Source organism: Chelonoidis abingdonii, chromosome 24 (genome assembly GCF_003597395.2).
Source record: "Chelonoidis abingdonii isolate Lonesome George chromosome 24, CheloAbing_2.0, whole genome shotgun sequence".
NCBI lineage: Eukaryota > Metazoa > Chordata > Testudines > Testudinidae > Chelonoidis > Chelonoidis abingdonii.
This window is the reverse complement of record NC_133792.1, coordinates 15263956-15279940: the sequence shown is the minus strand read 5'-3', so window position 1 is coordinate 15279940 and position 15985 is coordinate 15263956. Positions and strand designations below refer to the sequence as shown.

Sequence of the window (15985 nt, the reverse complement as noted above, 5' to 3'; positions counted from 1 at the left end):
GAGGAGGGGGGAAGCCCCTTGGGGTGGCGGGCAGGGCAGGGCAGGGACTAAGCCCCAGCCGGGGGGAGGGGACCGAGGGGTGGGGGCAGGGCTGCCGTCTGGGGGGAGCGGGGGCACTGACGGGTGAGGCAGGCTAAGGGGCCCCCCCTGGGGCGGCTGCGAGTTCCCGGCTGCCCCCGGCCAGTCACATCCCCGCCTCCCGCCGCCGCCGCGGGGCTCTCACCGGCACCGGGCGGGGAGGGGGGTCCGCTCCCGGCCGGCTCGGTCAGGGGGAGAGGAGCCCGCGGCTCCCGGCGGCCATGACGGGAACCTGCTGGCGCCCGAGCGAGGCTGCGAGGGGCGGGGCACGCAGCGGAGGGGGCGGGGCGAAGGAAGGGGAGGGGGGAATCCGAGGCGATGGGAGGAATTGTACCCCATTGGCTGACAATCCCACCTCAGTTTGGGGAGGGGGTCTCTACTGGGAGTGACCCCCCCCATTCCTATGTGACCTTGAGCAAGTGCAAGTCAAACTATCCCCTGCCTCTGTTTCCCACCTGGAGACTAGGGATAATCCCACCGCCTTCCTTTCCCCCTTCGGCTGGCGGGGGGCATTAGATTGTAAGTTGTGTGGGGCAAGGACTTTTTCTATGTGCTCACGCAGCGCCCAGCACACCGGTGGGCTCCTGCTCGCCAGACACCTCCTTACAGACCTACTCTGAGCCTTCCCCTCTGACGTTATAATTCCCCAGGGTGGGTGCCATGGAAGAGAGTCATTTACCACATAGGGGTATGTGGCCACTGAGATTTCTGCAGCTTTTCCAAGTCGTGTGGCCTGATCCTGTCAGGTGCGCAGTACACCGAGCAGTTGTTGATGTTGCTTTCAGCGAGTACCTGGCACTCCACAGGATCATGCCCACCAAGTGGGAATGCCCACAATAAACCTAATTACATAAGCAGTAATGATCATTTGTTTTCAGTGGCGCCTATTGTTCTCCATGTCTACTCACTCAGTGCTGTTCCTGTCTGCTCCAGGCAACTCCACTCCTCCTTGCCAACTCTTGCTCAGACTACTCCCCAGGTTGAATCTCTCACCTGACCCATCCTACTCGCTGGCTCACTACTTTCTCAAAGGACTTGTCTACATGGGGAAATTGACCAGAATAACTATTCCAGAAGAACTCCCCCTGTGAACACTGTCATGCTGGAAAAAGACTGCCTTCTTCTGATTTAGCATAGTCCATTTTGGAAGTGGATTAAGCTAATCCAGGAAAAGACACGCATATATTTCAAGGAAAAAGAACATCCATACAGGGAGTTCCTGCAGAATAGCTATCATGCTTTAAATTCACCCTCTGCTTTATTCCAGGACAACTTCCCTATGTAGACGAGCCATAAACGTCACCTTCTCCCATTAGGTTACAACTGACTGTAAAATGACTAACCCCATTTATGTTGTCTACCATGTACCAACAAATTCCATTGTATCCCACTGCATTCTACCCATTATTCCCTGTAATTCTGTCTTGGACATCTGGCAACACAAGCTTTCCTCCCTTGATTTAGAGATGTCAATGAAGCACCGCATGGGATTATTTCTCTTATCTCATTGCTGCTTATTTGCTCTTCCCAGAGGATGAGCTGCAAGCTTGATGTTTCTTTTCCAAAAGCACAAGTTCAGGAACCTGGCAGCATTCTCTGAATGTAGCCATCTAGCTGATCCCCCTGAGCCAATCTGTTTTTCAGTGCTGTTTGCAGAGTCTATAAATCCTATTAGCTATTTCAGTCATTTAGACTGTCAACTCCTTGGGGCAGGGACTGCTCCATCTCTGTTTCAGAGACGGACAAGCACAGCAACAGTGCTTAAAGATTGTCAAGTCTCTGAAACAATCAGCTCCAAGTTTTAAACTCTTTGCCCTTCCCCCAGGGTAACTGTCAGGGCAGGCTCATGGTCCTTCATGAGAAGACAGTGATGGATCCTCTCCTCACAAAGACTGGGATTTTCAGTTGTGCTAAGGGAGTTAGGTACCTCATTTTAATGGGAGTTGGGCACCTAACTGCCTCAGACTCTTTTGAAAATGCCAGCCTAGGTTCATCTCCCTCTCAGTGTAAGTGATGGGGAAGGGCAGGAATCAAAAGTGACCTACTCAGATAAGGGAACATGTCGGTTCAGGAATTGAATAAAGACACTAACTGAACCCCAGAAATTCCCTTTGCAAACAGCCTTCAGGGTTTAGTTGTGGGTTTGCTGCACTAGCAGGATTTGCATAGACCACTAGAGACCTCTAGCGGCCATTTAGAAAAATATCAGATGATATTTCTTAGAACACATGAAAGGAAATAGCCCCTTAACCTGTGCTCATGCTTCTTTCCAGAGCCCCTTCTCCAACAGGACCAGTGGGTTAGTTACTTGGTTTCACAGTAATTGATATGTTCACACACCTTCACATGTTTCACACGTCCAAGGAATCTAACTAAGAGCTGGAAACTTGCTCTGCTGAAACCAAAAGAAAACCAAAAGCTCAGATTTGAAACAGATGGGCTGGATTTTTAACTAACTTCTCACCCATCTCTGGCTGCAGATCCATGCATATCAAGCTGTGTGACCCACATAGGCATTTGAGAGGGAGATGGGGCTGGTGAAAGACAAACTGGAGCATGGAAGGCAGTTTTATAACATGCAGGCAAAGACATTGTAGGTTCTCTGTTAGCTAGATGCCCTTCCTTGTTCTTCCTCTGAAAATTGAGCCTGAATATGGGCCATTTTGATTGGAGAGCCACTCAGGAAGACATCACATGCTCTTTGCTTCCTCCATTCCTGAACCTGAGCTTGCTGGTGACAAGAGGGGGTCCCATGGTTACAGCAGAGAGCTGGGAGGAAAGAAAGTCTTGAGCTCTAAATCCAAGCCACGCAACTCAGTTCCCACTGGCACTAATCTCCTTTGGAAATTGGTTTCTCTCACATCCTTCAATCATATTAGCTAAACCACTTTCAAGAAAAGCTTATGCCCATCTGCACTCCCCCTCCCTCTCGTAATGGTTCTTGGGTTTCATGTGAGGTTGCCAGAGGGCCAGAAATATGGCAATATTTTACAATCACATAGCGATTTCCAATCAAGCCATTTCTGGATGTCAGCTGACACAACCTTCCTGGGAGGCAGCGAAGAGCAGTAATTTCATCCCTCAGCCCACTTTTAAACCAGGTTAAAGTGCTGAACATGGTTTTGAAGCACAGAATAGATAAGGATACAGGGTAGAATGTGGGTAATTCACCTGCCTTTTACTTGAGTCAATCCCCTTGGAAAGCAGGAACCATTGCTGAATACAGTCTTGCTACTTATATTGCTCTACACCCAATAGCATTTGAAAGCTACGTACTAACACTGGGCAAAAAAATCCGCCAACTCCCTCCCCTCCAGCAACAAACAAAATCTTGACTCAGCGACTTGGGTTAAAAAAATATAATGTGCTATCATACAAGGAAAATAAATGCCGCTAACCAATTCTAACATGCGCAAGGTAACAGTGTAAGGACACCCCTGTGGTTAAGTCTTCTTGGGTTGTTTTTCTCCATGATTACTTGAATGGCAGAAGTGCCTGCATCGTTCACAGACTGCAGCTTTTAAGGAGGTAATCTCTCCAGACTTTTCCTCCCAGTTTGATGATGGGTTTGTCGCAGTGTGTAGTAGCAAATGTTCTCAAACCTCAGATGCAGATAGTAGCTCTGGTTGCTCAAGGTTTCTGGGCCATGCTGCACAGAGTGCATTACATGGAACATGCAACATGCTCATTTAACAGCTTTGAGCTGGACGATGCAATAGAAAGCTTAATGCAGCAGGCTGAAATTCTGCAAACTTGAGTGGAAACTGCCACCTAATGCTTAGTCAAAGGTAACTGCAGGGGGCAATGCGAAGGAGATGGAAGACAAATTGAGGCATATTTCTGCTTCCCATGGAAAGTCTTGGAGCAAAGGCTCCCGCAGGAAAGGGCTGAGTGGAGGATTTTCAATGTCAGTATTAGATTAAATGACAAACAGGACAAGTTTCTTGGTTCTATCAATGGCTTTTCACTTTGCAATGGGCACACTGCAGCCAGAATATCCAAGCACTTTACAAGCCAATTAATTCAGTCTCTGACTCTCCCTTACGAAACTGGCATCATCCCCACTTTACAGACAGAGAAAACTGAGGCACAGAGAAATGGCAGACAGTAGCCAAACAGGAACCTGAAAACAAGTCTTGACTCAACGTACCCTGCTCTACCCACTAACCTCACACCCTCCTGAGGATCCCAGGGAGGACCCACATTTTAAGGGATGAGGCGTCCTCCCACCTCCCTTAGGATGGCATGGATGGTCCTGACCTAGTTCCCCCAGGATCTATCAGGGAAGCAACTATTGTGTAGGAGCCACTGCAAGCAAGGGCAGGCTGAGCACACGAACAACACACAGGCGCACCACGCAGGGCAAGATGCCCCATGGAGGGAGGTGGGCAAAGTCTTGATGGAGAGTGGGTGCGGAGGAGAGGGAAAAGCAGCTAGCAACACCTTAGTAAGGGATGCTTCAGACATTCTGTGCAGGCAGAATGTAGAGATGGGACCCAGTAGGATTTAGTGCAGTCACTGACGTCCCTGTACAGGAAGGACTTGACCTAAGAGTGGTTCCTTAGTGAGACCCAGTTCATCATGGTGGGACACAGGCTCATCCAGACAAACGACTCACAGATTCTCTCTCAAAAAACATTCTTTATTGAAGATTTAAAAAAAAAAAAAAAACAAAAAAAAACCCCCAACCCTCTAGTAGGAAACAACAGCTAAACCCTTCACGATCAGAGGAGCTCACAGTATCAAACCTACCAAATAAAACACTTGGGATCATCACTTCCGCGCATGAGATGGGAAGACGTCTTTTGCTCTGGAGGATCAAAGCACCTTGCCTGCCTGCTATCTATGGGCACTCAATAAGCAGTGAGATGGCCACCCGGCACCAGCGGGTTTTTGTACCATTCTGTGCGCTATATTGTAAGCACAGAAAATGCAAGAACTCAACACTCAAATCCAGTGTGTGTTTGGAAGGAGACAGAGAGATCCGCACAGCACGCTGACACAGGCTCGGCGACGAGTCCCGTCCTTTGGAGACGGGTAGCTGCAATGTGGGTCTTGAGGAGTAAAATGCGTCTCTTGAATAAAGGACACATTGGTAGAGCTCCTATCACTGTCAAGATCAACCACTGCTAGGACTGCTAACGCGATCTTGGGGGCAGGGGTGGGGAGAACCATAAGGCAAAACAAAATACCTTGTTTCCTCTGTCCTCTAACAATGTGGACGACGTTAGGGGCACTTTAGAAGCACATTGCCCACCATGGCAACTAGTCTAGCGAGCTACGTCCCAGTGGCAGCTGCTCTTCACAAAGAGCATACATCCAGTCTGCAGGCTCAGGGGTTTACACTGCCCTACAAACCAGAAGGAATCCCGGAAGTGAGACAGGGAGAGTCAGGTATTTTCTGAGCTCTGGAAAGACATTTAGGGGGTTGGGGCGATGCAGGAAGTTGGGGAGTCAATGCTGCTTTGGCGGAACTCCAAGCTGCCATGTCTCCTTCCCTCATCCCTCCAGCCCCAACAACCTCTGCCGGGTCTCCAGCACAATTTCCTGCATCACTTCTGGTTTGAGAATGTCCTTGATCTGCAGCGAAAAGGAGAAGAGCAACGTTTGCAGTTGTGACCCCCGCACATGACGTGGACGAGGCCCTGCCAGGTGCACAGGGCAATGAACTGCAGGCAGGTGTTAATGCAGCATATGGAAACACTGGGGGCTGTGGCCCACGCAGACTCTCCCTACTGGCAACAATCATGACAGATGCCCCAAGTCCTAACAGCCAACTTACCCATGAGAAGGGCTTGAGAAGGGAACTAAGTGAGTCTTGCCTAGTCTGTCAGGGATGGTCTAGATAATAGTTAGTCCTGTCACAAGTACAGGGGACTGGACTAGAAGACCTGTCAAGGTCCCTTCCAGTCCTACATTTCTTTACCTACTGAGGAGTTGGGGGCACAGAGACACCATAGCCCTTCCTAAATCATATGCTTCGGTACTTAAGAGGGAGCATTACATTGGAGGTGGAGCTTGACTGCATGTCCCCTCGTGCCTGGAAGGCTGACACCGGACATGAAAGCAGAAGACTGTTTAAATCTCTGTCTGTTTGGTGAGGATAGGAGAACAACGAAGGCTTGTTGATGGGATCTCTGTGATAGCATATGGCATCAAAATCATTAACAAATCACAGGGCAAAGGGGTGTTGACTGCACCATATCCAGCTACAGAAAGTCTAGCACCAGGAACCATCCAGCATTGGCAGGGGATGTGCATATGGGAGAGAGAAGACAAAACTCCGACCTTCCATTGTAATGTGAGACACCTCCTCCTCACCTCACCCTATCCTGGTGCAATTCCAAACCCAACAGGTTTGACGGAGATCAGAGAAGAAGGGGCTGTTCTTTCACCCAGGGAAGAAAACTTGCCATTGTTTCTATAGAGCCCAAGTTTAACCTTACCAGATGTAGGGATTTTCAATCCATCCCCATCCCAACCTTTCCACAGCTATCTGCTTCACTCTGTGACAGAGGCCATCACATTGCTATTTACAACAAAGATCTTCTGGGAGGATCCCAAGAAATGAAAGCTTTGGGGTAAAGTGGCATGGCTTGTGCAGCAGGGAGTGAAGAAAGCAACAACTGGACTCAATACCTGATGGGGAAGGGAGGCCTCATAGCAGTACACAATGCTGGTGTCGTAGAGCATCAGCTTCTGAGCAACCAGAGCCAGGATGCAGTTCCGGAGTCGTGAGATTACCTCCCGGTCATGTAAGGAGACTGGCTGAGAGGGAAGCAAGGATAAAAGAGAAAAGACACGGAATGTGAGAAAGGGATGAATTTGCAAGGAAGTACTGGAGATCTAGGACAATGCAAGCGTCACTCCAAACCTAAAACCACATCCAGTTACTTGCATCATCTATGTAATACAACTTCTCTCCCTGAAAGCAAATTCAAATGTCTAAGGAGGCAGGGGAACTAGTGATTAAAGTATGACTGGGAGCCGGAATCTTGGGTTCCTTCCACACTGCCAGGTAAGGAATGTGGCCTATCAGTTCTGGTCAATAGCTACTCACTGCCCATGATAAGCTCCACTATAAAAGAAGCCTGGATGTTCAGACAGACAACTCTTTTCTGAAAATGCCCCTAATTCTCCATCTGTACCTTCCCTCCACTTCCCCACCTAAAATTCCAAGTCTCAGGCAACGTTCTGCCATCCAAAAGCAGGACTGCAGCTTTTTGTAGCCCACTGACGCTGTTCCTTGATTTGGCTGAGTGCGCCATGCCTGCAGCACACACCAGAGGGACAAGAGAGATCGGGACCGAGCATTAAACCTGGGTTTCCCACAGGGCAGCACAGACTATGACCACGAAGCTATGCAGCTGTCTGTGCAAGGAAAAGTCCGTAGCAATCTCCCCACACAAGCCAACTCACTCCGTGCAGGCAGTACTAATGGAACAGTCCAGTATTTCAGCTAGGATTCCTGCGGCTTGCTGGTCAATAGTGAAGAGCTAGGAATTCGGCTAGCAGTTCACTGTGCGTCAGGTATGTGAACAAATCACAGGCGTGCGGACTGAGCCAGGTGTAGTGGTTCCCGGAGACCTCCCTGCTCCCACGGGGGTGGCTCCCTTCCTTGTTTCCAGCTGCTAATTCACACTAGCAGACAGCTACAGATATAAATATTTCCTTATTGTGTTCTACATAAAAGCAACTGCTGTCGTGTCCCTCGGGACATTCCGTGACTGTGAACAGAAGGGGAGATGCTGCAGTGACACTCTGTTTAAGCGTGGGCCATGCTATGAAATGTGTGAGAGCCCTTAGATTAGCACTTTCCCTGGACATGGGTTCCCTTTACCATGGATACCAGGCTCTTGAAATACAGCTTGATAAAGAGGCCTTTTGACGAGAAACTAACCAACCCAACCACCGCTGAAGCACTGTTTCCTCACCTCCAGATTGGTGACAAAGCCCCCTGCCTCTTCATCCTTCTGCTCGGGCGTTGGGTAGATCCAGATGAAGCCGTTGTTGCCAAGGATCACAGAGGCGCCACAGGGCAGATCATGGAAGTGAGTCTTCTGGCGTTTCACGAGGGAGGGAGAGACCTGAACAAGCACACCCTGGCCAAGCTGAAGGGAAGAGTGACACTTAACGTGAGAGGGGTGTGGCCTGACCACTGACACCAACTCCACTGGTGGTCTGGGAGCCAACCAACTTCAGCTCATGGCTTTGCTGTCCCTGTCTGGGAAATGAGGATATAAACCCTGCTTGCCTCCAGCGTGCTGGGAGGATTAACTAATGCCCAGGCAGCACTTTGAAGACACAGTGCTACGGAAGAGTTCAGTGAGAGAAATACTAATATTGTGATTGCATCCACACGCCATCCAGCCTTCCCAAAAGGCAAAGAATGAGAGAGGCTCCATTTAGCAGCACATTTGATCCAGTCGCCGTCCTTCGCCCCTTGTACAGTAATCCCGCTCCGCATTCAGCTTTGAAGTGCTAATATCCCGGGTCTGATAACCCTGAACTGCAGCCTAGGTACAAATGGCCCATTGGCTTAATTCAACACACAAGACCAGAGATAAATGCCAAGCACATAAAGCCCCCAAGTCCTGGGGCAAGAGAGAGGAAAAGTCACAGGCGATTCTGGGAAGGAAGAGCTATCAGGAAGTTTCAGCCAAGGGCGATTTCTCCCCAGGGTTCTGATACCCAGCAGGGGTTCACAATCTGTAATTGCTGATAGGGAGGGTTAAAGGGCAAATGGACAAGATTCATTTCACGCTGGGGGGATTTTGCATTTTATTTCACTTTGGGCCCTGGTTCCTTCATATTCCCAGCCTGAAGATATAGGTTAGTAACCATATCTTGTTCTTATCTCGAACTCTTCATGCCGAAGGACCCCTCACTCGGGAGCCAACTCTGCTCTCAGTTATGCTGGAGTACAGCCATACAAATTCCAGTGACAAGGAAAAGTAGCAGTCTGCTTGGTACCTCACCTTCCCGTATTTCAGACTCCGTGTGTGCAGTGATACAGCCCCATCAGAAAATACTGCCTGGACTTCTGCCTGGCAGTGCTGCTTAAGGAAAAGAGAAGTCTGCCTCCAACCGGCCCCACCAGCCTTCATTCCCCCACCTCCCATCCCTCCCACTGGACAACCCATAAATGAAAGAGTCAGGTGGAGTTTCCCTTTATTCCATAGTTCTTCACCAGTCCACCGCACTGCTGTCTGATGGTACTTTTCTTGTCATTTTAGGCCAGCCTAGGGGCTCAAAGCTCAGTCTTTTTTCTCAGCCTGGTAGCCTCACACAGGACCATGCAATACAGGCTATGGAGTGACAAAGTGACATATCTGGCCCCAAGACAACACAGGCCCACAAGCCCAGGTTCATCCCCCGGCTAGCACACCAACAATTAGTCCTTGGGAAGTGGGGAGGGAGGGCAAACGTGCAGAAGAATCAAACGGAAGGTAAAGGATTTAGGGACCAGCATCAAAACTGGGAGTCAGACCAGTCTGATAAGCCTGGGAGATCGCCAGATAAGACAGATTATAGAGTCTAAGATTGAGTGTCTCTCACAATGATCTCTGCCTTCAGGGATGGTGTGTGCATGTTGTTTTCCTCCAGCAGCCATCCTAGGACAGATGTTTCCTTCAAGCAAGCATCCCAGAACAGGATTAGAGCCTCATGGAGAGGCTGTCCAGTGCTCCTGACCGTGATACACCTACTGTTTAGGCAAAAATGGGACCTAAAGCCAGACAGAACTGGGGAGGCAGAAAAATGTCATTTGGAAACAAAGGTGAGTATAACATACTCTCCTGTCCCACCTATTTCAGTCAGTGGTGGAGGAGAGAACTCTAGGCTCAGGTCACACACATGAAGAAGGAAGGCTCACATTCTGATTAGCAGAGAGAGTTAATCTGCCAGCATTTGGCTATGCACCAAAGACCCACAGAGGTCTCCTGCCTAAATACAAATGAAGGAAGGATACGCTGATAAGATCCCCTTCCTGTAGATAGTCCCTCATTGCAAGCTCATCTTCTGCTGATCTCCTCCTCTGAAAAGCACAAAGGGAGGGAAAGTTATGTGAAAAAGTAACTGATCCCCATCTATTTTAATTCCACCCACCTCACAAAACTCTGCTACAACAAGCTAGGGGGCAAAGCCTCCTTAGATCAGCAGGTAGAGCACCTGTCCTTCAGTTCTAATCCTACCACCTGCCTCTTTCTATAGATCAAGGGATACCCAATCAAAATGTGTCCAGCAGTAGGGTAAGGCTCTGGAGAATATACTGTAGGAACAATCCTGCCTGGCCAGGATGAGGGTAGCTGATTGGATGGGACGCAATACATCTCTTCTATCTCAGCTTGCCACGATTCCCATAACCCAGAAGAGTAAAATGTGCAACAGCTACATGAACAGACGCATGTCTACACTTCAAGCTGGGAATGGGATTCTGAGCTTGAGCAGACATACCTGTGTTAGTGCTGATAGAGCTAGCATGCTAAAAATGCAGCACGAGCAATAGGAGAGGCCAGCTGGCCTAAGTACATATCTAGTGCCTCTGGCAGGCACGCACTCAAGGCTGCTGCGGCTACACACTATTTTTAGCATGCCAGCTTGATCAGAGCAAACGTGGGAACGTCTCCCACCAGCTGCGCATTACATCTCCAGCTTCAAGTGTAGTCCTACCCACTGAGAGTATCAGTTATGTAGAAGGAATGACACTTGATTGGATGAGCTGCCTTTGTGCAGAAGGTCCTGGAAAGGAGTACAACCAATTAACCTGCAAACTTCCATGCATAGATGAATTAGCTGGCCACCAATGCTGCACTTGCAACAGCAACTGAGGAAAGAGACACAGCCTCGCAGCTCATCTCAGCGCCTAGCTCCTCACATCTGCTGCCGTTGAGCAGCAAGAAAGTAATCCAGCAACACATTATTTGGGATTTCACTCACCAGCTCCCCTCCTGGCAGGTTCATGGATGAGAGAAGCAAGACTGAATCCAGCCTGGCGTTGGTCTCCACCTTCCATCGTTTCTGCTGAACCTAAGGGCGAGGTAAGAAAAATTCCTCTGTTATTCTGAAACATCAAGCATGTGCTTACCAGTGGAGCAGGACTTTCAATGGCCAGTAGAACCACAGTCCCCAGCAATCCACACCAACCAAGGAACTTCATACAGACAAATGAAGAGGAGTAAGTGACGAGATTTGTCCTGTTCTCTGTGTATGTGAACATACCCTACCTGGTACATACATCCACTCAGAACATTAACAGGGGGTCTCAGGCACAGATGTAGCACACAAAACGACTTTTAACTCAATTTTTAAGATTCCGACCAAATGTTACATTAACCGTGTCCGTTTAATCCAGAAGGCTGATATTATCTCCATTCTACAGATGGACAATGACTTCCTTAACGTCACACAGCAACACAGCCTGGAATAGAATTCAGGATCTTTAAAAAGGAAAGGCCCAATACAGTACGATGCTGAATTCCCTCAATGCCCAGTGGCAGGCCGTAAAAAGCCTAGATGCTAAGGTGCTGGGTGCACTAGAAATGTCATTTATCAGACACAGACGCACCAATGACAGTCCTATGTTGTCACTACTAAACCATACTTCTCACTAACACTCTTACATTTTAAATATAGGACAAGCATAATTCTGGTTTTAGTACGTTGTCAGGGAGTCATTGGCAGGAAACAGCGGCCGGGATCTCTTTCACTTTACCTCTGTTACTCTCCCAACCACAATGTCACCAACTTCGCCATTATACCTAGGAGCAAGAGAAAAAGGAAAATTCTGTTCACGCAAACCTCTTCCCGGACTGGCTCAGATACATCACTCGACTCAAGTACATGTATCAACATGACACTAATTAAAAACACAGCATTAAAAAAAAGCAGGGCCGAGTCACAGCACTGGAGTCTGTGCAAACTGTAGCATTAGTGTTTCCAGTACTAACGTTTATTTCTAGGGATTTATAATTGGGCTCAATACAGGAGTAATTCTCTGGCCTGTGTTACACAGGTCAGATTAAAATGATCTAATGGTCCTTTCTGGTCTAACAATCCATGAATAATATGGTTATGAAATCCATCTGGTGTAGATGGAAGCATTGATTTGATAAAGTCTGACAATTTCTACATTCACCCCAACTCATTTCCAAACATCTCCCACTGTTGGACATACACTGACACCATCTGTTGGTTAATGCCCACCCGCTCTAAAGTCGTTAAGTGGGAAACGCGGCGCTAGGAGTTACACAGAAGGAGCACCTGATTTCTAAATAGGTTCAGAAAATGGCTTCTGCCCCAAAGCCTGTTCTCACCTGGTTTTCAGAGCTTTGACACAGATCAGTTTGTTCACTCTCTCCACAGCACCTGCTACTGACGCTACAAGTTTCTCATCTCCCATATATGTACCATGGCCCCTGCCGAAAAAGAATACATCAAACATCCACACATCCATCTGCCATCCCAACCACCCTGGGGCTGGCCAACCCATGTTTTTGCACCCCAGGCTTACAGTAGTCACAAAATTATTAGGAAAAGAGTCCCCAGGCTCCCTAGAATGAAAACAGGAAAGTGAACGGGGGCTATTTCCCCACCACTCTAAGGCTCAGGTCTGTCTCTCTCTACCCGGTTCCCGGGAAAAGTCTGTGAAATAAAGATACCTGCAGGTGGTGACAGAGCTCAGCCTCCATCCTCTTGTGCACTAATGGTCCAGCTTTAAGTGTGACTGATAAGCCCCTTCCCAACGCTGCAGATAGGGCGAGTGACTTAGGGCCAGCTCTAAGCATGAGACGAGCAACAGAGTGGGGGCACTGAGAAATTGACAGCCAGATAAAAAAGACCCATCAGACCCCTCACCAGCAAGGTGAGCTGGGAGGGGGGGACCAAAGCAGGGCAAGCAGCTGTTCCAGGGTCACCTGAGTAACTACAATGACTCTTGCTTGCAGCCCCAGCCCCCAGGAGAAGCTGTTTTCTGCAACTCGAGAAGCAGGGGCAGGGAGGAATGAGCAGCCCCCCAAAAAATCTGGGATTGAAGAAGAACTCCTCTGTTAACTCCCAGCAACCCTTGCCACTGGGATGGTGTGGGGGAAGAGACCCTATCCCCAAACTCTCGGAACGGGGGCAGGGAAGCTGCAGCATAGCCCCATTCTGTGCAGTATAAGGGAGCCTGCCCCATAGCCGTAGCTGCTGGGATGGGGGAAAGGGAGGGCTGCCACTGGGATGCAGGGGGGCAACAGGACCCTGCCCCATAGCCCAGGCCCTGAGCAGGGGGGCTGGGCTGCACCCTAGCCACATGTCTGGAAGGATAAGAACCCTGGGGGCGTGTGGCGGCGCCATAGCCTCATGTTTGGTGGGATAAGGGACCCCACAGCCCCATGCCTGGGGGGATAAGGGACCCTGCCCCACAGCCTCAGGCTCGGAGATGGGGGGAAGAGAAATCCGGGGGAGGCCCCTCACCTCATGTAACCTGTGTCTGTGGTGATCGTGTCCCCCGGAGCCACCAAGTGCTTGTCGCTCCCCTGCGCCAGGCTCTGAACCACCAGCTTGCGGGCCACCGGCAGCCGGACCTCTATTGCCGCCATCTTAAGTCCTGGCAATTTCCGTCGTAGGCTTCAGTGTCCGTCTGAACCACACGTTCTCTCCGCCATGTCAGTTACTGGCAACCGCGTGCGTGGGAGCTGCCATGTTGGCTTGGGGCGCCGCCATCTTGAATGAGGGCCTGGCGAACCTCAGCAGAGACAAGGCTGCGGGAGGCCATATTGGATCCTGGCAGAGAGCGGGAATGGCCTTCACTGCGTTGGGTTCAAAGGAAGGGATAGGTGTTGGGCCATGTTTAGTGCTGGCAAGCTGCCTAGTGCTGTGTTGGATGTGGGGTTTAGGGCTACAGGAATATGCCCCCCCACCCCTCCCCAAGACAGGCCACATGTTGGTAAAGCCCAGAGACAGTATTTCATCGTGAATGCTGCACACTGGCCATAGTAACCATGGGTGTTTGGCGTATTTGCCCCCCATATCCTCTTGGGGCCCACGGGCCCTATATGCATGGCCAACACTGGCACAGTAGGCAGCCACCCCCCTGCAGAACTGTGGGAAGCAGTAAATCCCTGCTAAACGATGCTGCTGCAGCAGTGTTATTAACTCTCGTGATTTTGTCATGAGTCTCATAATTATTGTTTTTCTTAAAGTCCCAGCTCCTACAAACCAGATCCCAAAGCACTCAACAACTCATTCATGCACAGGCTCCATTTCAGCCATCCCTGAAACACAGTCTACTCTGGAACACAGCATTGCTAAATGAGTATCTGACTCAGTGGTTCTCAACCTATTTATCATTGTGTGCCGCATATGCAGCTCTCCATGTGTTACATGGGCCGCATCCACTCTCTCTATATACTACCTGTATGGCCCTGAGGAGGTCACAGGGGATTGCAGCTGTGTGGTGATTAGGCCGCAAGCAGCCCATGGGTTGCATGTGACTGGTCTGACTGAAACGGCAAGAATTTATTATCTACACTTAGAAAGGAAAAGAAATGTAACATTAAGAAACTAAATTTTACAACTAAGAAAAATCAGCTCTTGTCATTTACCTAGTCATACTGTCACGTAGGGATTTAAGAGAGAGATCATTCCAAGGTCATCAGCCAATGCTTCCCATTGCATTAAGCCTAAATGCAGCACAGGCTTCCATCTGGTAAGCTAAATTATCTTCTCCACTCGAGTGGATGGTTATATCAGAGAACAGCTGTTATTATTATTAAATATTTGCACTGTGATAGCACCCCAAGGGGCCAATCAGGAGAGGGTCACCACAGAGCCAGGCGCTGTATAAACACATAGCAGAAGAAGCAGGTACATGTTCATAAGAACCAAATCATCATAATCCTCTCTGCCTTCAGCTGCTGTGCTGAATCCCACAGCGTGATTCTCCTCTCACCCTACAGTGTTGTTACTCCTGACAGCCCTGGTGTTAGCGAAAAAGCATCAAGTTCACTCATTCCAAAGTGAAGCTAAAGAGAGCTGTAATGCTGTCTTGTATTAGACATGATCCTGCTACGAGATTCACCAGTGATATTTGCGTGTATCCTAAGCAATCTTCTTGCTAGCGACATGACCGTGCTGGACAGGAATTGATTAGGATAGTGGCTGTTGGGGTATCAAAAGCAGGTCTGCCCCAGAACATTTGTGCTGCCTAGAACATGGTATGGTACAAACAGACCCTATTTAGGATTACATCTTGATCTATGATATATGGATGCGTGTTTGTCTTTAAAGGCCAGGGGATTCCAGAAGGAGGTGTGGGTAGTCCTGTGTACCTCTGTGTTAAGTACTGCAGGAGTTATTTGTAATGAATGAAAATTGGGGTTCAACACCTTGTGCTTACATACATATGAACACCATGTGTCTCTGGCTCTGTGTGTGCACCTGTGCACAAATTGCTTTTCTCCACCTCTTAAAACCATCGTCTTTCAAGATGCAAGGATGGTTCTTGAAAATAATCCAGGAGGATTGAGCAGTAAATTATGCTCTGTCCAAAACGTGTGAAATAGATTCTAGATTTTAAGGCAGGAAGGGACTATTATCATATGACCTCCTGCATAACACAGGCCACAGAATTTCACCTATTGGTTCCTGCTTCAAGCCCATAACTTTGGTTGAACTGGAGCATATCTTTTAGAAAGGCATCCAATCTTGATTTAAAGACTCTAAGCGATGGAGAATGTACCACTTCCCATGGGAAACTGTTCCAATGGTTGATAATACAGTCTTTGGATCTTTTGTTAATTTCATTCAAACACAAGCTAGGATCCTGAAAACACTAAGGACATGAAAAGAAGCAAATTTCAATGATACCCTCTAGGAGAAGCTCCACTATCCCCTTTCCAAGACCATCATTATGCTTTCCTAGAAT

The 15985-nt window shown here is 48.8% G+C and overlaps 2 protein-coding genes across 2 annotated transcripts in view; both read right to left on the bottom strand.

Annotated features, from left to right (window-relative positions):
• The window catches only part of ABL1 (ABL proto-oncogene 1, non-receptor tyrosine kinase), a 126756-nt gene extending 126466 nt beyond the window's left edge, over positions 1 to 290 (bottom strand). The window contains exon 1 of the mRNA XM_075060634.1: positions 224 to 290. The gene's annotated coding sequence lies outside the window, so the exon portion shown is untranslated. The remainder of the gene's footprint in view (positions 1 to 223) is intronic.
• A 4409-nt stretch (positions 291 to 4699) lies between these two features.
• On the bottom strand, positions 4700 to 13730 carry EXOSC2 (exosome component 2). The gene is made up of 9 exons (XM_032797757.2): positions 13534 to 13730; positions 12393 to 12494; positions 11792 to 11837; positions 11017 to 11106; positions 10049 to 10114; positions 9057 to 9125; positions 8013 to 8189; positions 6718 to 6846; positions 4700 to 5658 (listed from the first exon to the last, which is right to left on the bottom strand). The coding sequence occupies exons 1-9, from the start codon at positions 13656 to 13658 to the stop codon at positions 5578 to 5580; spliced, it is 885 nt and encodes a 294-aa protein (XP_032653648.1). The 5' UTR covers positions 13659 to 13730; the 3' UTR covers positions 4700 to 5577.
• Between the last annotated feature and the right edge of the window lie 2255 nt (positions 13731 to 15985).

Bases quoted from the DNA above. Each gene is read 5' to 3' on its own strand.
- EXOSC2 (XM_032797757.2), bottom strand. From the start codon at position 13,658: ATGGCGGCAATAGAGGTCCGGCTGCCGGTGGCCCGCAAGCTGGTGGTT. The intron at 10,115-11,016 runs GTGAGTGAAATC...TGTGCTTTTCAG, and splicing joins ACCTGCCAGGAGGGGAGCTG to AGGAGGAGATCAGCAGAAGA. The intron at 5,659-6,717 runs GTATTGAGTCCA...TTTTCGCTGCAG, and splicing joins AGGCCTCCCTTCCCCATCAG to ATCAAGGACATTCTCAAACC.